Genomic DNA, 26,598 nt, shown 5'->3' with positions numbered 1-26,598 from the left:
AGCCTGAGCTAAACGCCCCCTGGCGGCTGAGGGGAGGAACACACCGGTCTTAACACCAGCCCAGAGGAAAGACGCACGCGCAGTGCTGCCTCCGAGACGCCCCGGAGGGAGGGCGGAGGGCAGGAAACTGGACGCATGCGCAGTGGCAGGCGCTTGGGGTTTGTTTTCCCTCACAGGAGGCGGTGGTGGTGTGGCCGCGCGCGCAGTGGTAAGCGGATGAGCCTCGCGTCACAGGGCAGGAGGAGGGAGGTAAGCTGCGCCTGCGCAATGTTTGTCGCTGGCGTGTGGAGGAGGGGACGGGAACCCGGAAGGGTCGGAAGTCGCTGTTTTGTTGGTCAGCGATGGGTCTTTTCGGGAAAACGCCGGAGAAGCCGCCCAAGGAACTGGTAATGGGCCGGGGCGGGGGGCACCAGGGAGAAGGCGCGTTCCCAAGTCCCCCGGGAGGGTGGGAGACAAGGGCGCCTTAGGGGTGGGGCCAGGGACTCGGCGGGGGGGGGCGGTGAAGGGGCGAACACCCTGCTGGGGGGAGACCCTGAGAGTGGGGCGAGGTGTGTAGGGGCGGCTGCCCCGGGGTTGGGTGTTATGCTGGGGGGGGGTGAGATGCTGAGAGTGGGGCGAGGTGTGTAGGGGTGGCTGCCCCGGGGTTGGGCACTGTTCTGGGGGAGGAGACTCTGACAGTGGGGCGAGGTGTGTAGGGGCGGCCGCCCTGGGGTTGGGCGTTATGCTGGGGGGGGGGCGAGATGCTGAGAGTGGGGCGAGGTGTGTAGAGGCGGCTGCCCCGGGGTTGGGCACTGTTCTGGGGGAGGAGACCCTGACAGTGGGGTGGGGGTGTGTAGGGGCGGCTGCCCTGGGGTTGGGTGTTATGCTGGGGGGGGGGGCGAGATGCTGAGAGTGGGGCGAGGTGTGTAGGGGCGGCTGCCCTAGGGTTGGGCACTGTTCTGGGGGAGGAGACCCTGACAGTGGGGTGGGGGTATGAAGGGGCGGCTGCCCTGGGGTTGGGTGTTATGCTGGGGGGGGGGTGAGATGCTGAGAGTGGGGCGAGGTGTGTAGGGGTGGCTGCCCCGGGGTTGGGCACTGTTCTGGGGGAGGAGACTCTGAGAGTGGGGTGGGGGTGTAAAGGGGCGGCTGCCCTGGGGTTGGGTGTTATGCTGGGGGGGGGCGAGATGCTAAGAGTGGGGCGAGGTGTGTAGAGGCGGCTGCCCCGGGGTTGGGCACTGTTCTGGGGGAGGAGACTCTGAGAGTGGGATGGGGGTATGAAGGGGCGGCTGCCTTGGGGTTGGGTGCGATGCTGGAGCAGGGGAGACTCTGAGAGTGGGGCGGGGTGTGTGTGTGAGGGGGGTTGACGCTGATGGGGGCTTTGCTGGGTGAGGATGCTGGGCGGAGTTGGGGGTGGCTGCCATGGGGCCTGGTGTTCTGCGAGGAGGGGGTAGGATTGAAGGGGGGCTGCCATGGGGCTGGGTTGGATGCTGAGGGAGTGGGGCTGGCTGCCGAGAGGATAGAGCCCCCAATATCTCAGGGCTGCTGCACAGTTGACGAGGTCCCACCCATGCTGAGGGGTGTCCGTGATGCTGCTGCCCCCTCCTGGGATGGATGGGGGCTCCAATGAGGGCCTGTCTCCATACTCCTGTTGGTGCGGCCCATAGAGGCAACAGGCTGTAACTGATAGTCCACAAGGGATTGGCGCTGGTATCTTCATTGACTAACTTCTACTGGGATGGAGATGGCTTGGAGCATACTGGGGCCTTTGGGTTGTCCCCTGGGTAGAGATGGAGCATTAGGACTTGTCAGTAAGGGAAAGTTATTTTGGAAAGGACTATAACTGTTCCAGAATAACTTCTTGAATGGATACTCTTATTAAAGCATATGTGTAGCCAAATGGGGAGCTATTCTGCAATAGCTATTCTGGTCAATTTCCCTGGGTGGTCAAACCTTTACGCTCCAGGACTCCTGCTTCTGTCAGCCTGAGTTGTACTGATCAAGAAGGCATATTGCATGCTGGAATGTATCTCCTTTGGATGCTCTCTCTCAGAGGGAGCTGGGCAACAGGTCTCAAAGAGTTCACTTCCCAGTGGCTTCTTTCCCTGGTAAATAGAAAGCCATCAGCTTCTGAAGACCCCCAGATTTGAGTAGGGGGGAATAAAGCTTTTGTGCCTTGCATGATTATCTTTGCAACGCAAGTGTGAATGGATTCAGCACTGTTTTGTGAGTCTGCAAGCAGGCTGTACTAGGATCTGATTGTGCTGCTGCTGCCCCTAGCTTTCTTATGCAGTAACAGAGTGAAATAAGCAAATTCTGGATGGTTTCACTGCTGGTTTCCAGAACTCTTTGGGCACCAGTGCAATAATCAAGAATTGGGTCATTTTTACTCTTACTGTTTGGAAAAGTTATGAGCAGTAGCAGATGCATTAGAGGTACTGAAGAAAGCTGCTGCTTCCCGCTCCTCCTCTTACCCCCTCCCCAAAAGAAAAGAGAGCTTGGAATGAAAACTAGAGCAGCAGAGACCATCCCCCCTGTCTCATGGCTGCTGCAAGAGCTCTAGGAATTGGGTAGAGGAGCAGAGAGATCTGTCCTGCTCACAACATCTGGATCCTGGGAATCAGAGAAGAGTAGAAGAAAGGCTTTTTCATCACTCCTCTCATAGTAGCCAGGAGTTTGGGTGACAAGTACAGTAATAGATTCCTTGACCACACTCCCCACAGTCAGAAAGCTGTAGAGCAGCAGTTCTCAAAGTGTGGATCAGGACCCCAAAGTGGGTCAGGACTCCATTTTAATGGGGTTGCCAGGGTTGGTTTAAACTTGCTGGAGCAAGGGGCTGATGCCAAAGCCCAAGCCCTACTGGCTGGGGCTGAGGCCTCAGCGCTTCAGCCTTGAGCAGTTGTCTCGGATTACAGGTCCCTGTCTGGGGCTGAAGCCCTTGGGCTTTGGCTCCCCCTCCCCTCCCCCGGGCACTGGGCTTTGGCTTTGGACTTCCTCCCCCACAGGGTGGCAGGGCTTGAGCAGGCTCAGGCTTCAGTCCCCCCTCCTGGGGTCATGTAGCAATTTTTGTTGTCAGAAGGGGGTTGCAGGGCAATGAAGTTTGAGAACCCCTGCTGTAGAGGGAAGAGGAAGACAGTTGGGAGTTCCTTCTGCCTTCCAGAAGGTGGTGGACAACTTCACATGTATCAGATGTGTTCTGATGGCTAACACAAAAGATATAGCTGCTGAGCTGGGTCTGGGGATGGTAGCCTGGTGAGAATCTCAATGCCCACCTTTTTCCTAGAAGTTGGGTGGTGTTGAGAGTGAAATTGGGCTTCTCACCAAGACATTACTGCTGGGCCATCTAATGTACTGAACCTTGTCTAATTAATTTTATGGCTTAAAGATGTCTGGCAAAATTGTCAAGCCTTGTGCCAGTCCTTAACAATACATTCACACATTTCTTTGGCCTTGACTACATGCAGAAGATGAAGCAGTTTCATTTAACTCAGTTTTTAAACTGATTTGATTAAGCCAATGCAAAACACTGTGTAGACACTTCTATTTTGTTTTGGATAGTTTATTTCAGTTTAGCTTATCCATCTCTTTACCAAATTGAAATAGGGCACTCTTAAACTGAACAAAGACTGTCTGCATAAAAATTTGCATTGGCTTAACTAAATCAGTTTAAAAATACTTTTAGTTAAACTGACGCAAGTGGATGTGTAATCCATCCTCTTCCTCCTCTGGCTGAACCTTGCATAGTTTAGCTCAAATTCTTCAGTTCCTTGTCTTTATATACCATGCACCTCTGTGGTGCTACAGACATTATTTAAAAAGCATTGCACTGTGCTGAGCAGAGGGAAGCAGGTCTAAAACTTCTGTTGCCCTGTGTGGGATCAGTGACTACTAATTCAGCAACGGGGGGAAAAATGCTGCCAATATGATGTGAAGTTGTGACTCTAGGTTGGACAGAGATTATTGTAGATTCAGCAATAAAGTAACATGTGGCTAGAAGTGTGGAATTGTGCAACCATTTCAGAAAGGAAACTTGGGCACCCAAATTTGAAGAGTTTTCTATGGATTTTAATTATAGGCAGTGCTGTACAGTAGGTGAACACAGGGCTGGATTAAGGCTGCTCACATTAAGATGGATCCCCTGTGGCTCTGTCTCCTATTTGGAGTGATAGTGGCAGGCCCCACTCTCCCACCCCAGAGTCAACAGCATGATGTCATCCTCTTTGCTTGCAGCTGCAATGGTCCCTTTTCCTCACTCAAGAGAGGTAGAGGTGTCAACAGTGGAGCCCCAGTTAGGAATCTCAGCAGTTGGGATGTATTTACTCAGTTGAGTCAGTAGGCCTGCTGTGCCCTTTCCCTTGTCACACCCATTGTAAAATAGAGAAATACAATCCGCGCTTTCCAGATGAGAAACCATGGCACGCAGGCATTAAGTGACTTGTCTTAGGGCACACACAAATCTCTGGCAGAGCTGGGACCAGATCTCCTGCATCTCAGTCCATCACCTTAACAATGGATAGGACTGGAAGTGCAGTGGAACCCAGTTCTGCACTAATGTGAACACTTCTGTGTGGCCACTATGTTGCTTCTGTATAGCAGCAGGAATGAGACAAAAGGTTTTTCTGCACCGAGTTAGCTGACAGATGTGGACATGCTGGTCTACACACTCCATAAATGTTGGCGTGTTCCATGACACCAGTGTTGGAACTGTATATGTGTGTTGACATCTCCTCAACCTTGTTACTCAATAAGTTTAGGGAAGTGATCACTTCCCTACATTCTGTCATGTTTATGCTTTTACTACCTATATTACTTGTTGCAATTCCCAAATCTAAAACAGAAATTAAACAGAATTAAATCTACTAGGTGCTCCAGTAGTCAATATTACCAACGTATGCATATCAGTAAATTGTCCCAAGCATTTACCATTTAGGTCAGCTTTCTTTCTTCCCCATAGCTCATTATGACTGTTAAAGTGTCTAAATATTATGAAGTCTCTTGCTGCTGCAAACTTTCTGGCTTCATAGGAGCTCAGCAAGCCTCTGTCCAGCTAAGCTGCTTCATCAGTTAGCCTTCCCAGTCTCCGGCTCTTCCACAAATGTGGCCTCATTGGCCCTTTCTGAGCCATCTTAACTCCTTCAGGATTGGTGTGAGGTGAACTCCCCATCACGAATTTTTTTCATAGTGATACAAACTGTAAGAGCGTGTTTCTATTACATGTATATAGCTCCTTACGTAGAAGCAGTACATACATTTCATGATATTCATAACCAGCGTGACCAGGCTTTCCTTTGATACCTTGCATTACTGTCTTTGGTGAACCAGGATGTGTGCGCCAGAATTAAGACATTTTTATAACCTCTATGCACCCCATCTGTGCCCCTTTGCCAACTGGCATTAAGAGATTCTTGGGTCATGCATGCCAACGTGGCTATATCAGTGCAGGATATCTGTGCCCCTGGGGAAAGAGGTTTGTTGTATTTCTGAAGCATTGATTCTGAAAATATGCATCTAAAAGCTACATAAAGGAACCACTTCTTAAAAATAAAGTACACCTCTGTTTATCTGGATGTCCTGGTGAACACCTGAAACTTTCAGCTAACCAGCCATTCATACAAATGGAAGTGCTACTTTGAGGTAGGTTATAGGTATGGGCTGGGAGGCCGTAAAGGTCCAGATACAGCTGGGCGGGCTGAAGAGTCTCGGAGGCATTGCTTTACCCAATTGTGTGCCATTGTTACTGTTCTGGGCTACAAGCCAGTGAATGGCCGCACTCTCCCTGTCAGCCGCTGCACATCCTGCCCGCCCTGTGGCTGTCCAAGTGCCCAGGCTGCCTGTCCTGGGCTGTGGCAGAATATGACCCCTCAGTGGTAATTGCAGTGTCAATGTGACTGCTGCCTGCTGATCACTGGGATGGGCTGTTTCCTGGATTGTGCGGTCAGAGATGAGAGCTGACTTGAGATGCCGCTATGGATACAACTAGGTATTGTGAGCTGAACTTTGAACTGACACAATGTTGCAGCCATGGGACCATAATTAAGGCTGCGAGTCTGTCATGGAGGTCACAGAAGTCAAGGATTCTGTGACTTCTGCAGTGGCTGGTGCTGGCTTACAGGCTGCCCGAGTTGGGCTGCCCGTGGGCCAGCAACAGCAGTTTGGGTGTGTGGGAGGGGGCTCAGGGCTAGAGGGTTGGAAGGTATGGGGAGGGTGCTTACCTCGGGGTGGGGGGAGCTCCCCAGGTCCCACTGGCAAGGCCCTGCAGCAACTAGACGGAGGGGCCAGGAGGCGCTGCTTGCTGTCCACACCTGTAGGCCCCGCACCTCCCATTGGCTGCGGTTCCCGGCCAGTGGGAGCTGCGCAACCAGCGTTTTGATGGGAGCAGTGTGCAGACCCCCGTAGCCTCTCCACTGCTGAGGCCACCTCCCCCAGCACCCATGGTGCCCCCAGACCGCCCCTCCCAGAGCACCCATGGTCCCCTGCCCAAATTTTAGTTAGGGGTATATAGTAAAAGTCATGGACAGGTCATGGGCTGTGAATTTTTGTTTACTGCCCACGACCTGTCCATGACTTTTACTAAAAATACCCGTGACTAAAACGTAGCCTTAATCGTAGTTTGAGTGAATACGTTGTTGCACTGGTGTAGCATGAATTAGAAGCATTGTTGCAAATTGGCTTCCTTGAACCCTGCCATTCCCTGGGAGGTGGATGCTGTTTGCAGAGAGAGGATGTACTATGGATTCAGATAAGTAGGAATTTTGGATGAAGGGAATTTGGACAACTGGGAATATATTGTATACAAGTCCATTTTAGTTATGGTATCTTTTATGCTTTCTCTTTTTCCTGTCTTTATTTTTAGGTCAATGAATGGTCGCTGAAGATGAGAAAAGAAATGAGAGTAATTGATAGACAGATCAGAGGTTTGTGTTTTTTCACATTTTCTCAGACTTCCTCTTTGTGTATATATGCTATATCAAAATACAAAAGAAAAAAATGAAATTTTAGGTAACTTCTTAATAGGGAATTGCAGAAAGTCTGTGGAGAGCCAACTGTAATAAATGTAGTGAAATCCCAAGGACTTCAGTGGACAGGGCATGTAGGTAGGATGGTGGAAGACTGGGTGAACAGATCTCCCGATTTTATAGGGATAGTCCCAATGTTCGGGTCTTTTTCTTATACAGGCTCCTATTGTCCGTCCTTCTCCCCGCCCCCCACCAATTCCCTGTCCCAATTTTTCACATTTCCTTTCTGGTCACCCTATGGAAGATGGATCGACTAAGAGTCTGTGGAAAGGGCATCCTTAGGGTAGCAACTTCATGGCTGACCAAGGAGAAGATGGGATAATATTGAGCAAGACCTAAGAGCTCTTATTGTGAATTACCATCAGTGGAGGGAAAAAATGCCCTTGCCTGAAAGAGGTGGGGGCAGATTGTTAGAGCAGCCAGAGACCTGTGTAGTGTATGGAGCCACAGAATAATGAGTTTACGCTGCATTTTAGAGGTGCAGAATTGTGACTGTATGAAAAGAACAGTATAGTCCTAGGGATTTATATCTTTTGTAAGCATGAAACTCCCATAGAAGTCTCTTGAGGTAAAATTTTCAAAAGTACCCAAGTCCCATACATTCTCTATGTGAATTAATCTCCAAAATCCCATTTTCTAAAATGGTTTAGGCATTTAAGGTCGTAAGACTCTTGTAAAATTTTGGAAAGTGCCCATTAGGTCAAATTAACCAGCAACGTAAGTTACAGTTTAGTTGTAAGAGGTTACGATGTGCACCGACTTCCAGGGATTATGCAAAAAAGTATAACTAACATGTCAGATAGGTAAAGGGAGGTATATCTGGGAAAGTGACAAACAGGAAAACTGGATATAAGAGGTGAAGTTTGACTTCTGTTAATGGGAGTTTGGACTTCAATTTCTGTGGGTACAGGATTGACTCCTGTATGGGGTTTTTTTTTGTTTGTTTGTTTTTTTTTACAGAAAGGATGGGAGGAGTTTGACCTTACACCATACTATTAGTAGATTTTTCTGCTACATCCCCTTCTTCCCACATTCCCAGCAGCTAGGATTGGGTGAGGGGGTAGACTTCTCACCAGGGTTTTGCTCTGTGAACAAGTTCCAGGAGGACCTTTTGTATTTAGTCTCTGACTGTTAGGTGTTTGCTGCATTTTTAAGCCCTAGCTTAACCTGTCTGTCCTCCTCTTTAAAATGGGTTAGTGTCTGTGCATCCTTTAGGGCTGTTGAGACCAATTAAATTTGTAAACTGTTTTGAACTCCCTGTGGATGGTGCTATAGAAGTATGGCAATTTGGACAATCTGTCTGTAGAACATATGAATTCTGATGGAAATATGAACTTGTTACTGTGACAATTGCTGTATCGCTGGAAATATGAACTTGTTACTGTGACAATTGCTGTATCGCTGAATGTTGTTTCAAATGCTTGTGTTCAAATAAACAATGTGTTCATTCTGATTTCTAGAATGGATTTTGGGAGCAATAGAATGTTTTGCACCACATAGAATCTTTCATCTCTGATGGCTTGAACCCCCTGTTCTTGAGAGGCACAACACCGTGCCCTTTAACAGAGCCATAGTGCGGTACCATGCGCAGCACTGTCACCGAGCCACTGGGTCATAGAAGAGGGACCAATGTACTGAGTTTGGTTTACTGGAGACTGGCAGGTGGTACCATCCTCCAAAGACTTCTGTGGAACTCCATGCTTTCTCATCATAGCCTTTGATCCCTTGTGAAGCAACGCATTCCAAAAATAGTCAATTGCCAGATCACAGTAATGCATATCCTATAATAAAGTGCACATATAATGATTATGCTCAATCTAGAAAAATTGGAGTATGTCAGACTGCAATGAAACCATTCAGTTTATTATTAGCCATTGAGCAGAATGTGCCTATGACAGGATCCCCTTGGGGTGCAGCTTGGGACTGTGCCCCCTGAACTCTCCCCAGCCTGGGCTGTCTTTCACAATGTCTTGCTAGTGACCAGCAGCAACACCTTCAGGAGCTGTGATCACTTAGCACCACATCCAGCTAGACTACATGAATGCCCCCAGAGACACTCATCAATCACACAGAGAAAGGCACCAGCCAAATCTCCCCAGCTCCTAGCACTGTACCCCAGGAATATACCATCTTGCACTGCCCAATTTATTAGTTGGTTTGCCACTTCCACAATGGAGAGTGGACATACACCAGCCTCTGCCAACCTGAGCAAATCTGCCCCACACTTCATACAAACTCACTGGTAAAGGTAAACAATTAAACATTTATTGATTATAAAAGGTAGCTCTTAAGTGATATTAAGAGAGGCAAAAAGAATGGCTACCAAAATAAAATAAAATATAAGCACACAATCTAAATGCCCAACCATATTAGACTGGGCAACATCTAGATTAAGCAGCTTTTCTCACCCCACTGGATATTGCAGGCCTTAATATACAGATTTGTTCCTTAAACCTCGGCCAATCTCCTCTGTTGGAGTCTTGTCTTCTTCTCAGTGTGTCTTAGTTGCTTGCAGCAACGGTGGCAGGAGAAGGGCCCAATATGTGTCCACTCTGTTTTATACCCTCAGTCCATGTGCTTGGGGAGCACAAGTCCAGGCATGTCTAGAGGGCATTGCTGAGTCTCTCCAAGCAAGGTTGAGCAATTCCCTGGTGTGGCCTCATGCAGGTGAGTCATTGCATTGTAGCTCCCTTGCTGGATGATGGGTGGTTCGACACTCCGCTTGGGTGTTGATTACTTTCCTTCCTGTTGCCTCTGGGGAGCTAATATCTGGTTGATTCCCCAACTTATAGCATGTTTTAGTGACCAACATATAACACAATTCTGATAACTTCATATGCATTAATGATACACACATACAGATAGAGAAATGACTTTCAGCAGACCATAACCTTTCCCCGATACTTTACAAGGCATGCTTTATATGTAAGATCCTGATTATATGAAAATGAGGACTATGGGGGTTACAGTATGCTCCCCCAAGGTATGGAATATCACAGTGTCCCGGTCAAATGGATGGTTTTGGATGTTTAAAGCCAGCAAGTAGCTTGCAGCAGTAACTATATTTCTCATTTCTTTAGTGTCTTCCATCCCAGGACCGCTAAGTACTTTATAAACTTTGAGTCAAGCCTCTCCATCACCCTATGAGGCAGGGATGTGTCTCCACTTGACAGATGGGAAACTGAGGGAAAGGGACAGTTACTTGTCTAAAGTCATGCATGTTGTCTTTCGCAGAGCTGAAAGTAGAATCCACCTTTTGACCACAAGATAAGCCTACATTCCCTGCAAAAGTTGATAGTCACACAGCTGGATTCTCTGTCCTCAAAGTAGTCAAACAAAGCTTACCTTACAAAAATATAGACTGATAGAGGCTTTAGGCCTTCTAAATGGTCAGTGTAGGAAGGCTTTGTGCACAATGGATTGATCTTAGCACTTTCTCATGTCTGAACTGTTGTTTCATTTAGGGTATTTGTACTGATTGTATTGTACACTCTTTGGAGCAGGGATTTTTAACTATTCCCATGGCCTGTAAAGTGCATAGTTAGTTGTGCTGAAGAAATGGTTTCAGCATCTTATAAGCATATGGTGTTTCTTGTGGGTAATGAAGAAAACACCACTAACCCAGACTCTTCTAAAGGAAAATAGTCTTTTGGAGGGAAGGGCGCTCTTTGTCCCAGTGGACTGGCTGATAGAGATTTCTTAGGTTATCTGCTGCTGAATGACACTTATTCTGGGTGAGTCGTTCTCCAAAAGATTCGTTAACTCCCACATGAGAATTTGCATTGATGTCTCCAATTCATATTGGTCTTGCGAGCGCCAGAACACAGAACGCTATTTTGATGGATTTATTTTTAAACCTGCCAAATTCTGAACCATTCTGGTGTAAAATTTCTGGCTGTGTAAATCAGTGAGCTTTTGAAAATAAAAATCACTGCATACAGTCTGCTTGCTTTCTTTATAAGGCAATTTCACTGAACTCTTGTCAGTAATATCGCTGGATGGGTTCAAATGGTGTTATCATCTTTTTCTTGCAAGCTAGTTTTTGGCCATCCCTCTTTGCAATAGAAGTTTTATTTCTGGACCAGGAGAATAGCAGCCCAGTTTTTAACTCCTTATTCTTTTGTGTGCATATGTCTCTTACCTGAAAATATTTTTCAGGTGCTTTAATTTTTTTTTTGCTGTGCATAGCTACCGTTATCCCTTTAAGATAGTAAAATGCAGAGATTTTAAACTCACTTAAAATCCTTTTCTAAAAGGAGGGGCCTTGGTTATTTCAGGAAGCTTATGCATAAGAACATAAGAATGGCCATACTGGGTCAGACCAAAGGTCCATCTCGCCCAGTATCCTGTCTACTGACAGTGGCCAATGCCAGGTGCCCCAGAGGGAATGAACAGAACAGGTAATCATCAAGTGATCCACCCTCTGTCGCCCATTCCCAACTTCTGGCAAACAGAGGCTAGGGACACCGTTCCTTTCTGTCCTGGCTAATAGCCATTGATGGACCTATCCTCCATGAACTTATCTAGTTTTTTTTTTTTAACCTTGTTACAATCTTGGCCTTCACAACATCCTCTGGCAAGGAGTTCCACAGGTTGACTGTGCGTTGTGTGAAAAAATACTTACTTTTGTTTGGTTTTTAAATCTGTCTATTAATTTCATTTGGTGACCCCTAGTTCTTATATTATGGGAAGGAGTGAATAACACTTATTTACTTTCTCCACACCAGTCATGATTTTATAGACCTCTATCATATCCCCCCTTAGTAGTTTCTTTTCCAAACTGAGCATTGCACAGCACCTTAACTTTAAAGCATAAAAGCCTGGAATTCATTTTGTGCAGACACTATTCAGTACAATATATGTTCTTCCTCACATCTAGTACATGGACGTCAAATTAGCAACTGTGAAAAATCAGGACACTCTCTTTTTTGGGGTGGGGGCGGAGATATAACTGCAAATATAAAACAAAGTCCAGATAACATTGGGACATCTGGTCACCCTACCTCAAATGCTGGGAGTAAAGATGGAGACTAAACTAAGGTTGAGTTAGGCCATTCAGGTGTTCCTAAGTCTACTGATGTTACTGAATGTTTTCAGAATAATGTTATATTATTAGAGAAGCCCTTTATCAGTGACATCAACAGTGGCCGTTCAGCTGTTTCAAATGGTTACATTTTGAATGTATCATTTTACATTTAAAAGTTAATGCACCAGGTGCAATATTATGAATTGCTTCTAAGCCTTGTTCATTAAATGCCAGTGAAAGTATATAAACCTGGCAGGGAAGCAAGTCAAAGCTTAATTATTTAATGAACTGTGTCTGACAAAGTACGTGATTATCCCACCTGCAAGATTAAAGATTTTGGGTAATAAATAAATTCGATTTTAAAATAACTTGCAAAGCTTGTTGGGAAGTTGAGCCATTTATTTACAAAATGTGTGGGGTCTAAATAGATGAAAGATTTCTGCTTCCTGAAGGAGCAGAGTGAATCTATATCATCTGTACTTTTGTGAGATCACCCATCATAATGGGGTGTGAACACCTTCCACAAGTCTTTATTTCCCAGCCCAGTTGGCAGGAACAAACAAGATTTTAGGGATTTAAATGTGAATGATAATGTGACTGAGAACATTACTGTGGGAAAGCTATATCAGAGAGATGGATTTAGCATGTAGTTCTGAATGTGATGAGGCTGGCAGTCATTCCAATATCATCTGGCAGTGATTTCCGTAATCTTGGTCCAGCTCCTAGGAAATTTCCATTTTCTTTGGCTACTGTTTTTCCCCTCTTTCTTGGCCGCTTTATCTTTTCCAGTGGTGTGGAGCTGAGGTTATCACAAGAAAGGTGTCTGTCAGGTAGTTAGTGGGGGCTGATATCATGCAAGCTGTTGAAAGTCAGAACAGCATCCTTGACCTCTAGGTGTTTGAGAGGGAGCCAGTGCAGGGACTGGGGAATCAGGATGATGTATTCCCAGTGACCTGTCTAAGGCCTGGTCTACACTGGGGGAGGGGTCTATCTAAGATACAACTTCAGCTACGAGAATAGCGTAGCTGAAGTCAATGCATCTTAGATCGACTTAGAATCAGTTACCTCGTGTCCTTGCGGCGCGGGATCGATGGCCGCCGCTCCCCTGTTGACTTTGCTTCTGCCTCTCACCAAGCTGGAGTTCAGCAGTCAACAGGAGAGCAATCGGGGATCGATTTGTCGTGTCTACACTACACATGATAATTCGGTCCCCGATAGATCAATCGCTACCCGCTGATCTGGCAGGTAGTGTAGACGTACCCTTAGTGAGAAATCAAATTGCTGTGTTCTGAACCAGATGCAGACATGCAAAGCGTTCGTAACTTTCAGTAGTCCTTGTGAATTTGTACATAGAATTACAAAATTACTATGTTAAGTTTAAATCTACTAATTTTGTATCTGTCACATAAATAAAATGTGTGTCACTCACCACCATTGGGGTCCAACAAACACAGCAAGTAGCGTTGGGGGAATAGAGGGCTTTTTTCTCCACTGTAGTATGACACGTGCATGGACTGCACCATGAGGGTCAAGATGTGGTGATTTTGAATGGGTTGGGGTGCTGCTGGATTCACTGCCCAAGCCATAGGCTGCGTGTTGCACTTTAACTGCCCCAAGTGGGCCATGCTGGACTTTGTCAACATGTTCTAGGTACTAGAGCTCTCCACCAGGGTCCACTCGAGGCAGTTCGTGCGCAGTCTGTGGGTTGGGCAGTAAATCCAGCACCACCCTGAGCCCCACTGACAGCTGCTGTGGTTTGCCTCCTATCAGACCTCACTGCCCAGTCTACAGGGGAGGTGAAGCTAGAAGGGCAGGAGGAGAAGGTAGCGGAGGAGGATCATCTCAGCAAGGAGTTCCAGGCCAGGAATGGCCAAAATAAATAAGGGCATTAGGCAGCATAGGAGGGCACCTTTCCTAAGGCTGATCCTTCTTTCTCTTTGGGGATGGGGAGTCAACAAATAGAGGAGTGAGCGGAATCCAGCCATTGGAGGGGAGGGACAAGAGGTCCCAGTTTCTCCAGAGGGAAGGAGGGGAAGAGGTCCAAGCATCCTCCCTAACTTTTTCATAAGCATCTCTCAAAGTATGAGCCAGGTTGGCATCTCAACAGGTGTAGCTTCCTTTAGGGCACAGACTTCATATGTATAAGGAATTACAATAGGTAAGATTAGAGGTTGTAAACGTGTCTCCTCATGGTTGGATCTGTGTCCGATAGGACAAAGTGTAGTTCCCTGACCAGTTGTAGATGGAAATGGGCATTCATTGCCACCACAACTGTCTGGCTAGGTGAGTGCAGTGCAGCATCTAATGCAATCTAATGTAAACCAGGGATTCTCAAACTGGGGGTCATGACCCCTCAGGGGGTCGCAAGGTTATTACTGAGGGTTTGTGAGCAGTCAGCCTCCACCCCCAAACCACACTTCACTTCCAGCATTTGTTATAATGTTTTTAATTTATATGGGGGGTCAGACTCAGAGGCTTGCTGTGTGAAAGGGGTCACCAGTACAAAAGTTTTTGAGAACCACTGCTGTAAACCAGTCTGACAATGTGAATGTGGCTGCCTTTGATGATGGCAGTTGTAATGGAGGAGATGAGTGGTTCAAAGTGCTTCCCTCTTCTGGCCAGCATTACTTCACCCTCATCAGGGTTTAGCTTCATACAGGAGCTGATCTCAGCTGGGTGCTTGGGAACCTTGGAGGTAATGCTGTGATAGAACTGGGTGTGCTATGCTAGAAATAGATATTTTGCTATTAGAACTTTAGTTACTAATCTGTTGGTGATGCACAAACCAGAATACCCCGTTCAGTCTTCAATAATGCCTTTCATTTAAGCATGAATCCAGCCATTGAAGTGGAAAGTTTTAGTGATGAACTGTTGCTTTTGAAAATGCACTCCAATAAGCAATGAATCTCTGCTCCTAGCCTCCAGCCATTTCTGATGACTTGTCCTCGCTTGTTTGTCCTTTGTAACCCAGATATCCAAAGAGAAGAAGAAAAGGTAAAGCGGTCGGTAAAAGATGCTGCCAAAAAGGGTCAAAAAGATGTGTGTGTGGTTTTGGCAAAGGAGATGATCCGCTCTCGGAAGGCTGTGAGCAAACTCTATGCATCCAAAGCACACATGAACTCTGTGCTCATGGGGATGAAGAACCAGCTTGGTAAGAACATCGTTGTGCCTAAATACAAGAGCTGTTTCTTAGATTAACTGTAGAGGTTGGCCCTGAGCTGCACATTTCAAAACTGAAGTAAAATTCTGTCAAAGTTTAGGATGAGTCCAAGCCTGCAGGATGTATTTATACTTAAGTCATCTGCTCCAAGAGGTCTTTCCTCGCATGCTGTGCTGTGTATTTGTTTTTCTTTGAGTATTTCTAAAATAGCGAGAATATTCCTAATGCTGGCTGCTTCCACAGCCCCCTGTAAGAACGATTCTAGCATTACAAGAAGAGCTTGATCACATTCTGTTACTGGAGTGGGTTGTGTTTTGACAGGCTGTGTATCGAAGGGGTATTTCATTTGTAAGAGCACCCTGTCTTCTCTCACAAATTCCTGCGTTTTTAAAGCCAGAGTCCTGCACCGGGAAGCATCAAAGCAAGGGTGGGCTTGATAGAGAAGAGGAGCAATTTGCCCAGTGGCTTCCTGTTTAGCACTTACACCATTTTCCATCTGTCAAAGCATTTGACAATCCCTTACTGAGACCTTCTTCCATGCTCCCCTACTCTTAGAATTCCCGCCCCCCCCCCCATGACCATGTGCAAGCCTTGTTGTCCATATTGAAATTGTCCTTTAAAATGCACTTTCTGGCTAGTCTGTCACTGATAACTCACCACACTGCAGCTCCTAACAGCGGCAGGGAGCAAAGGGATCCAAGGATGGGCGGGGGGGGAAGACTTGCAAGCAGTTGTATTATTGTAGCACCTAGTCATGGACCAGGACCCTGTACCGTACAAACACAGAACAAAACGAGGGGGAGCTCATAGCTCTGCGGTGGAGGCATCTTCTTCATCTGGCAAACCACCTTTAGTCCACAACAGGAGCCACAGTCTGTTTGCTAGGAGGAGACCTAGTGTGACTTATCCGGTCCATTGGGGATGAGGGGAGAAATGCATTGGAAGAAGTGTAGAGAGAAGCGGGGTCAAGGACTGGCTGGGTATGTGAGCAGCTTCCAGAAAGAACAACCAGCCAGCCACCAAAAAACTGAGGTGCTAGCCTGAAAAGCTGGGCAAGGGGAGGAGGCTCCCCAACAAGTTGGCTGGGCAGCAGAATGAGGGGAGGCAGGATTGGAAGATGGTAAGCGAAGACAGATACTGATCCAGCTGTTGGCTCTTGCTGTATAGTCCATGCAAATAGTTATAATTAAGACTCTGTGTTTGTCATGGATTCCGTGACTTTCTGTGACTTCTGCAGCAGCCCGGTGCAGTTGGCTCGGAAGCCACTGGAGCAGCTCAGGCAGCCCTTGGGCCAGTCACACTAGCTGCTTCTGGGGCAGCCTTGGCCCTCTTGCCCCCCAACAGCAGGAGTTTGGGGGTGTGGGGCTCAGGGCTGGGGGGTGGGGCGGGACAGTGCTTACCCTGGGGGGAGCTCCCCAGAAGGCTGACAGGAACTCCCCTCCCTCAGCTCCTAGTCCCATGTGCTGCCTCCACCCGCAGGCACTGCCTCCGCAGTGGTTTCCAGCCAATGGGCGCTGCAGAACCAGGGCTTGGGGCAGAGCGGAGGCAGCACATGGAGCTAGGAGCTGGGGTTGCCACTTCCGAGGAGGTGGGTAGAAAGCCTGCCCCAGCCTCACCAATACCCAACCTGAAGCATCTGCCGTGCTTCCCTGGCCTGTGCCCCCACCCTGCCCACAGTGCCCCCCCAGGCTATGCCAGCACCTGTGGCGCCCCCATGAATTTTAGTTGGGTATATAGTAAAAGTCATGGACAGGTCATGGGCCATTTATTTTTGTTTACTGCCTGTGACCTGTCCATAACTTTTTTAATAAAAATACCTATGATTAAAATGTAGCCTTAGTTAATGGGAATCACTTTTGTTTCTAATTCTGAGATTTCCAAAGTGCCTGTTGTCCAGGATGCCATGATCATAGATGTGTGTGTAAGAAGTTTTTAGTTTGTGGGGACACTGATGGCTTAGCTGCAAGGAGACCTCAGCATCAAACTTCATTGATTTAGTACAGTTATATTCGCTGGAGAATTTAGCAACTATTTTACCCAACAAAGGGTCCTAGAAAACTAATCTCAACAATAGTAATGGTAAATCTGGGAACTAAATTCAATCAATGAACTATGCACTAAAGGGATTTTAATCCTCCTTTACAGTGAAGACTGCCTTCAGTTTTTCACTTAGCATTACTACCAATACCACCACGGTAATAATAGTGATGTTCGAGCCATTATTTTATCAGAGGCAGACAGGAATTTGGGATTCCGGCTTGTATTTTTATTAGACTCCTAACTGGCTTGAAAAAATTTGACTATCAATACAATTGAGATTTTATTTTTTTTGTATTCCTGTACCTTCTCCTTATTATTCAGGCCTGATGTTAAAAACACTTGTAAGCTGGGAATGTTGCAATGAAAAGTAGCATGTGCAGTTCATCCCCTTAATTCAGGAGTGCCATTTAACACATGGGAACTCTATGCTGTTATTTCTCAACGTTAGCCTTATTCAGGATTTGACATTCAAGGAACATTTAAGCACCATTCTAATAATTAGCTTCCCAGACCTCTTTGGATGTTGCCCAGGACTGTTAATTAGCTACTGGAAAAAATATTGGTAGAAACCCACTGTAGGCTGTATTTTAATTCAGTTTTTATTTCTTGTTCAAAAAGGGGCAATTGTCAGTTATCTAATTCAATATTAAATGGCTTTCACATCCAGTGATGTGAAATGACTTCCTGCCAGTGAGAGAGAGTTTCTAAATCTCCCAAAATGTCAGACTACGAAGGTGGCTTCACATTAGGGTACTATTTTCATGAATAATCAGATACATGGATACATAGTCTTGCTCGCTTGACCAGCATGAAAACATCAGTAAGACTTTCTGCGTAGGTTTTATTCCCACCTGCGAAGAGCAAACAGGAAGATTTCCTTTTCTGAATCAAACTGGGGGTGGGGTGGAATCTAGATCTGTTTGAATGGCTCAACTGCAGTTCATTGGAGCAGTATCTCCACTAAAACTCTTCAATCTTTCAGAAACAGGGCAAGTCAGATTTTTCCTGTCTTCTAAAGCCGACAACTTTAAGTTTAGAAGGTGATTAAGTAAATGGACAATCTTTTTTCTTATATGCACTTCCCTAGATTCCAAAATGATGATGATCTGTACAAGCAGGATTCTCCGTCAGTTTTGTTCCCCTGTGCTGGCTTCATTCTAAAGCCTTTCCATGCCTTCTCTTGGCAGCTGTCCTCAGAGTGGCAGGTTCGTTACAGAAGAGCACAGAGGTCATGAAAGCCATGCAAAATCTAGTAAAAATCCCTGAAATTCAAGCAACGATGAGGGAATTGTCCAAAGAAATGATGAAGGTAAGTTCTGAAATATATTATTGTGTATTACAATAGTGCCTAGACATTCCAAGTGAGATGGGGTCCCATTGTTCAGCACTGTGCAAACGCATGCTAAAACAGTCCCTGCTTTGAAGAGCTTACAATTTACACAGACAAGAGACAGGGTCCAGAGTCTTCCTCTGCTGCCATTAAAGGAATACTCAAGTTAAAAACACACTTTTAAATAATAATTTTCTTGCGTTAATACTCTAGATTACTTAAACTTTCTAATCCACTTTACTGTGCGCATGTGATATGTACTAGCATAATTTTGAAATGTTTGGGCTCCAAGCCCTGCAGGGGGATTTATTTTTATTTAAGAAAAAGTGTTTCCAATGGAATTTATAGAAAAATCTTCCAACATTTTTAGTTGATTACAGAATATAATTTGGGCAAACATAACTGTGTGAGACTGACAGGCTGGCCTTTCAAAGATTTGTGTTACCAGTTGTAGTTGCATTTGATTAAATATAGGGCAATAAATTTGATATATTGCTCTAAGGTGTAAGACAACACTGCCATTTAATTCTTGGGTTATCCTACTCTTAATTGTCAGTCATTCTTTCCTCACAGCAAATATGCAATAAATTGTCTTTTTGTTGCTATGAAAACATTCAAAGGGTCTGTTTTATAAAAAATAACCCACATGCTAAACCAGCTCCACTGCATGCTGACCTAATGACAGAACTATCAGGAACGTGTAAGAATGGTGTGTGTAGTAGATAGCCTATTATTGGAAGCAAGGCTGAGTCCTTTGAGCATGATAGCGGCAGGCATAATCTGGACTATTATGAAATTGAAGGAGCTGAGTATACTTTTCTGAGAGTGCTGTGCTCCTTGGTGGCTCTATGTAAGTCTAGAAATGGGATCTGTTACCTTCTATTTTGCTATAGGCTGGTATCATAGAAGAAATGTTGGAGGATACTTTTGAAAATATGGAAGACCAAGAGGAAATGGAAGAGGAAGCAGAGATGGAAATCGATAAAATCCTGTTTGAGATTACAGCTGGTGAGTGCATGAGTCTGTTACAGATATGTATTATGAGGGCTAAGAACATGGTCCTGTTCCCAATGGATTAAATGGCAAAACTCATTGATTCCTATTGCAGAATTTGACCCTCTATATATATCTGGGGGCCCAGTTCTGCAAAGCGTTGAATGCCCTTAGCTTTAGTGGCAGCAGGGAGTGCTCAGTACTTCACAAGATGGGGCCGAAGTACTGTGGCTGATGATCGTGAATACTGAGGCAGGAAAGAACTCGTTAGGGTGATTCCAAAAAATGTAAATAGGAGGAATGCACAGAATTCAGTAGAGACAGTGTCAGGTTATCACCTTTATTTTAAAAGGTCACTTTCCTTTGGTACTAGTACCCCTAACCCAGAATTTAAATACATCCATACTTGATGCAGTTTAGTTACTGTGTGTTTCTCTCATCTTGTACAATAACAATAGAGACTGTTGCTTTTGATTCTGATCTAGTCAGGGTCACAGGCTGCTACACTGTTTGGGCTAAACACACTTTAGTTTAACTATTTCCCCTATTTTCCAATTTTTGAAAAAACGAAAATCTGTGTTGGGTCTTATGTGGTTTAAATAACACCAAAACAATTGGCCCTGAACTACTTGACTCTGTCCCTTTAAGTAAAATCTAGGCGGAATAATTGGAAAATCTCCTAATTAACTGAGACAACTTGTAAAAGTGCTTTGAATATAAAATATTAATTCAGAAGTCTCTGACTGTAGACTATTACCTGAAGGGCTATAGGGCAGCTTCAAGTCCCAGCCTCCTTATTGGCCAGGCCCTATGGGTGAATTAGGTTCCCTGGCTCATACTTTGCCATGTCTCCTTGTGCCCAGTTCCCACACCTCTCTTTTGTCCCCCCCCCCCTTTTCCTTTGTAAAAATACTCTTCAACCCTCTGCTCACTTGCCAAAAGCTGCCTAATGCTCTCCAGCATTTGGGTTTATGGATTGGGCCACAGATGCGCTCAGAGCTGAGTACCATGGGAACAGAAGTGAAGCTGCCCTGTTACAAGGAGCTCTTCCCCTTCACAACTGTTAAGAGCCTCAGAGGAATAAAGCACGAAGGCAAGCTACTTTGAAGCTGTTTTGCCTGTGGCCCTAGGAGTGCAGGGAGCAGGGTCCTTTAGTGTCACAGCATGAGTCCCCTGCTCTTTCCTCAGGGCCCTTGGAGTTAGAATACAGTGCTCTAGACACTTTAAAATAGGCAAAATACTGCATGGTACCCACTAGGAAGAATTGAGCATGAGTAGTTATTGCCTAGATAGCTAATCACTTCTCTCTAAATGTCCATCTCAACCATACAGCAGCAGCTGAGTTCTGTTACCTTTAAATCTCTACAATGTGCAGCTACCTGAGAACTTGTCCCTTTATTAATCAGTCAGTGGTCTGTATTCAACAACGTTTATGGACATTATCTTGCTTGTTTGCAGGGGCATTGGGTAAAGCACCTAGCAAAGTTACAGATGCTCTACCAGAAACTGAACCCATAGGGGCAGCTGGCATAGCTGATGAAGAAGAGGAAGAAGATATTGAAGCAATGCAGTCACGGTTAGCTACGCTCCGTAGCTAGATATTAAGTTCACATGTATAGCTCGGTTTGGGTTTTGGTTTTTTTTTCTCCCCACTCTGGAATGTTCTGTCCCTCCTGTAAAATGTAAAACTTTGTTTGTGAAGATACTTCCTGTAATATACATTTTTCCTGGGGCTTGTGTTCTATAACGGTTATTTTTGCCATTTTTCTGTTAATCTTTCACAGGTAGTGTAGGCTATAGGGAAATGGTGGGTGTAATGTTTTATATCTGAAAATACAATCTTGCAAAAATGTTCTTCCTCTAACAAAGCACTTGTATTGGCTTAAGCTGCTACCAAAAAACCCCTTAATATTTAAGTGTCTGTACATTTTCCTGAAACACTACAAATGGATTTTAATAAACTTATGGTTTAACACTTGCCTCTTCTTTTAAGAATCTAGTCTAACCTTTGTGTGCATTCAAGCAGATAACAATGCTGAGGAAAGGGAAGTTTTGTTCAGTGGTCAGTCTGCTTTGAAGCATTTAGTTTATTTTCTCTTTCTTAAAGCTATTTCTAGCAGCCCCTTCCATCCAAAGATAAAACATTTTACAACCACAGACTAATCCACCTAGCCTTCAACAGTAGCTATTTTCCCTTCTAGTGCACAAATGGGAAAACTGAGCTGTAAAGAACATTTGACTACAGCTGTAACAGTCCTTTGCTTTAGGCTGTAGCTGTTCTATTTTTAACACGTTACTGAAGCGTGTTTTCCTACTGTCCGTTTTTAGCAAAACCTTTATCAGGACAGCAGGGTATTTCTTCAGAAGTGAGACTGGTGCTTGATAAAAGGAGGATGAAGCCTACCTCTGAGAGTTCAAGAAACAAGTGAAGGAAGCTTATTTTTAAGGAGTTGGGTACTAAATATATTCATAGAATCATAGAAAAGTAGGGTTAGAGGAGACCTCAGGAGGTCATCTAGTCCAACCCCCTGCCCAAAGGAAGACCAATTCCCAACTAAATCATCCCAGCCAGGGCTTTATCAAGCCAGGCCTTAAAAACCTCTAGGGATGGCGATTCCACCACCTCCATAGCTAACCCATTCTGGTGCTTCACCACCCCGCTAGTGAAATAATTTTTCCTAATATCCAATCTAGACCTGCCCACTGCAATTTGAGACCATTGCTTCTTGTTCTGTCATCTGCCACCACCGAGAACAGTCTAGATCCATCCTCTTTGGAACCCCCTTTCAGGTAGTTGAAAGCTGCTATCAAATCCCCCCTCATCCTCTCTTCTGCAGACTAAATAAGCTCAGTTTCCACAGCTGCCTCTTCCAAGTCATTTGCCCCAGCCCCCTAATCATTTTCATTGCCCTCTGCTGGACTCTCTCTACATTGTCCACATCCTTTCAGTAGTGGGGGTCCAAAACTGGATGCAATACTTAAGATGTGGCCTCACCAGTGCCGAATAGAGGAGAATAATTACTTCCCTCGATCTGCTGGCAGTGCTCCTACTAATGCAGCCCAGTGTGCCATTAGCCTTCTTGGCAACAAGAGACTCTCATTCAGCTTCTCTTCCACTGTAATCCCCAGGTCCTTTTCTGCAGAACTGCTGCTTAGCCTGTCGGTCCCCAGCCTGTAGCACTGCCTGGGATTCTTCCATCCTAAGTGCAGGACTCTGAGGTTCCACAAGGACAAATGCAGATTTCTTCTGGCCCAATCCTCCAATTTGTCTAGGTTACTCTAGACCCTGTTCCTACCCTCTCCCCCCAGTTCAGTGTCATCCAAACTTCCTGAGGGTGCAATCTGTCTCATCATCCAGATCATTAGTGAAGATGTTGAACAAAACCAGCCCCAGGATCGACCCCTAGGGCACTCCACTTGATACTGGCTGCCAACTGGACATCGAGCCATTGATCACTACCCATTGAGCCCGATGATCTAGCCAGCTTTGTATCCACCTTACAGTCTGTTCATCCAATCCATATTCTTTTAACTTGCTGGCAAGTATACTGTGGGAGACCATATCAAAAGCTTTTCTACAGAGCCAGTTATCTCATCATAGAAGGCAAGCAGGTTGGTCAGGCATGACTTGCCTTTGGTGAATCCATGTTGACTGTTCCTGATCACCATCCTCTCCTTCAAGTGCTTCAAAATGGATTCCTTGAGGACCTGCTCCATAATTTTTCCAGAGACTGAGATGAGGCTGACTGGTCTGCAGTTGCCTGGATGCTCCTTCTCCCCTTTTATAAAGATGGGCACTATATTTGCCTTTTTCCAGTCATCCAGGACCTCCCTCGGTTTCCATGAGTTTTCAAAGATAATGGCCAATGGCTCTGCAATCACATCCGCCTACTCCTTTAGCACCTCGGATGCAGCGCATCCAGCCACATGGACTTTTGCTCCAACTTTTCTTAATAGTCCCAAACAACTTCTTCCTCCACAGAGGGCTGGTCACCACCTCCCCATGCTGTGCTGCCCAGTGCAGCAGTCTGGGAGCTGACCTTGTCTGTGAAGACCAAGGTAGAAAAGGCATTGAGTACTTCAGCTTTTATCCACTTCATCATCTGTCACTAGGTTGCCTCCCCCATTCAGTAAGGGTCCCACACTTTCCTTAACCACCACCTTGTTACTAACATACTGGTAGTAACCCTTCTTATTACCCTTCACATCCCTTGCTAGCTGCAACTCCAGTTGTGCTTTGGCCTTCCTGATTGCCTCTGTGCATGCTCAAGCAATATTTTAGTACTTCTCCCTAGTCATCTGTCCAAGTTTCCACTTCTTGCAAGCTTCTTTTTTATGTTTAAGCTCAGCAAAGGTTTCTCTATTAAGCTGTGCACTGCTGTATTGCTCTCGTGGAAGATGTCAGGGTGCTTGAAGTCCCCCATGAGAACCAAGGCTTGTGATCTGGAAACTTGTTAGTTGTCTGAAGAGAGCCTCATTCTACCTCCACCTTGTGGTCTATAGCAGATGCCCAGCATGACATCATCTTTGTTGCTCTCACCTCTAAACTTAACCCAAAGACTTCCAACAGGCTTTTCTCCAGTTTCATACTGGAACTCTGAGCAATCATACTGCTCTCTTATACTGTATTTAAGTCCTCCACCTTTTCTCCCTTGCCTGTCCTTCCTGAACAGTTTATACCCATCCCTGACAGTGCTCCAGTCATATGACTTACACTACCAAGTCTGTGGTGTTCCAGTCACATCATAGTTCCTTGACTCTGCCAGGACTTCCAGTTCTTCCTGCTTGTTTCCCAGGCTTCTTGCATTTGTATACAGGCACCTAAGATAACTAGACAATTGCTCTACTTTCTCAGTATGAATCTGGTGGCCTCCCCTGTTTCACCCTGCTCCTTGTGTTTCCTCTCCGTATTCCCTATGTATGAATTGTTGTTAAAGTTCCTGATAAGCTACAATGTACACTCTTCCCCTCTAGCTTAAATACAAATCTCTCCCTCACCAATCCCCACCCTTACTTTAATTTCATTTTAAACAAAGGAGGATAGCTGGAGCCTCTCTGACACAGGATTGTATGGCTGCTATACGTGGTGGTGGTGCACATACACCTCTGTTGCCTTGAGGGGGTGGTCATTATGGAGGTCAATAATACCAGCACCATTCCCAGCAGTCAAAGTATCCAGTTAGAGAACAGGTCTTCTCCAGGAAGACATGTCACAAAGGCAGCTGCCTTCTGGTCCAATTTCAACCACCCAGCCATGCCTTTGTCAGCTTTGGGCAAGCAGCCAATTTGACAGCATCATAGTTGTGACCTTCCCAGTCATATCTCCTCCATTTGGAGACAGGATCTCCCACGTCTAGTGCTTGGGAAGCAATAGTCTTGGACAAGTATAACTTAAGCACTGTGGGATCGCATACCATCTAATTCCTGCCCATTCCCCCTTCAGACCTATCTCTACCCCATCACATTTCAGGGACCCCTCTTGCAAGTCACTGCTCTTTCAGCAGTTCTACAGTCTCTTCTTCAAAAGTTACAGAAGATTCTATTCTCAGTACTTGCCAATCCAAATCCACAGGCAGGCTCAGACCCATTCTGTACCTTTGAGGCCTCAACAACATCAGATATCAGCTTTCATATGGTGGTAAGGGAGGTTAATGACCTGTAAGTGGAGGTGCGGTCCCTATTTGTATTCCACAGAGGAGTTATGCACATACATGCAGAGCTTTTCAAAGTAGTATTGCTCAGCGGTCCATGCATGCACTGTTGTATTGCGTTTCGCGCAAGGTGATAAAAGGGCAGGGCCCATTATCTGCATCTCCAGTTCCTAGGCCATTGCAGAGCTGCAGCAGAGGGGAAGGAGGGTAGGATTAGAATACAGATAAGGACCCTGCCTATTAAAGAACTTCTAGTTACAGGTAAACAACCTCTTTTTTGAGTGATGGTCCCTAGTGTATTCCACTGAGGGTGATTTGACAAGCAGTACATAGAGAAGGAGGGTGCAATGAAGATGGGAGAACCCAGGACTGTTATGCCAAATGAGAGATGTTGTTGGTCTTGCCTGACATGAGAATGTGGCGATAGTGGATAGCTGGTAAGAACATGTAGCAGGCTGCCTGAAGTTTGAGAATGTTTCTGCCTGCTGGCCTCTTGCGTAGTTCGGCTGCTTTGTCCTGTGATCGCCAATGTGATCACCCCAGCCTGAAAGTGGCCTGTCCGTTCTGAGAATTAAGATGGGAAGGGCACCCTGGAGCAGATTTGCATTGTCTATCCACTATTGAAGAGAAGAGATGACCTCCAGAGAAACACTGAGTGTGATGGTCCATTGATTGGTGCAAGGGGAACAGACTTTGCTGTCTACAGCTATTGCTGCAAAGGTGCAGGCGAGTGAAGGATGTGACATATGTTCATGCCAAAGGGTTGGAGGTTATCGGGGCTATTTGGTCCAGTAGGTTCTGGAATAAGTCCTGTGGTAGATAGGCTTTTGCGTAGGTCAAATCAATGCATGCTTCTATGAATTCCAAAGACTGAGTAGGGAGCAAAGTTGATTTTTTCAACACTGATGCTCACTCTTAGGGAGGAGAGAAGCAGCAGCTGGGATGTCGATGCTCAAGTTTCCTCCTGGACTGTGCTGCCACTAGTCAGTCATCCAGGTATAGGATTCCCTGATGCAATAGGTGAGCCGCTACCACAGAGAAAAATCTTTGTAAAAACTCAGACAGTGGTAAGTCCAAATGGAAGAATCCTGAATTGGAAGTGTCACTGACCACTTTGAACCTCAGCAACCTTCTGAACCTCAGGTCAGATGTACATCAACATGGAAGTAGAAGTCTTGCATGTCAAGAGCCATAAACCACATGCTTTTTTTTTGGGGGGGGGGGGGCGGAGGTTGGGGAGGAAGGGTAGGCAAATTGAACAGTTGAGGTGTCAGAGATCCAAGATTGGTCACCATCCTCCTTTCTTCTTGGGTACCAGGAAATAGTTGGAATAGAACCCTGTGCCCAGAAAGGCTGCAGGGACTCACTCCATTGCACCTCTCTGTAGGAGGAAGTCCATCTCTAGG

The 26,598-nt window shown here is 45.8% G+C and overlaps 1 protein-coding gene across 2 annotated transcripts in view; it reads left to right on the top strand.

Moving 5' to 3' along the window:
- The window catches only part of LOC127048168 (charged multivesicular body protein 3), a 55,077-nt gene extending 33,563 nt beyond the window's left edge, over nt 1-21,514 (top strand). The window contains exons 1-6 of one of the 2 annotated variants that reach the window (XM_050947628.1): nt 250-386; nt 6,830-6,890; nt 14,990-15,169; nt 18,406-18,527; nt 19,442-19,556; nt 21,000-21,514. In XM_050947628.1, the coding sequence (XP_050803585.1) occupies nt 342-386; nt 6,830-6,890; nt 14,990-15,169; nt 18,406-18,527; nt 19,442-19,556; nt 21,000-21,139 (663 nt within the window). In that variant the 5' untranslated portion in view covers nt 250-341 and the 3' untranslated portion in view covers nt 21,140-21,514. Of the gene's footprint in view, nt 1-249; nt 387-6,829; nt 6,891-14,989; nt 15,170-18,405; nt 18,528-19,441; nt 19,557-20,999 lie in introns of those variants that run through there. The other variant, XM_050947629.1, reaches the window with a different exon arrangement.
- Nucleotides 21,515-26,598: the final 5,084 nt, after the last annotated feature.

Source organism: Gopherus flavomarginatus, chromosome 3 (genome assembly GCF_025201925.1).
Source record: "Gopherus flavomarginatus isolate rGopFla2 chromosome 3, rGopFla2.mat.asm, whole genome shotgun sequence".
In the NCBI taxonomy this organism is placed as follows: Eukaryota; Metazoa; Chordata; order Testudines; family Testudinidae; genus Gopherus; species Gopherus flavomarginatus.
This window is presented reverse-complemented; position numbering and strand designations above follow the sequence as displayed.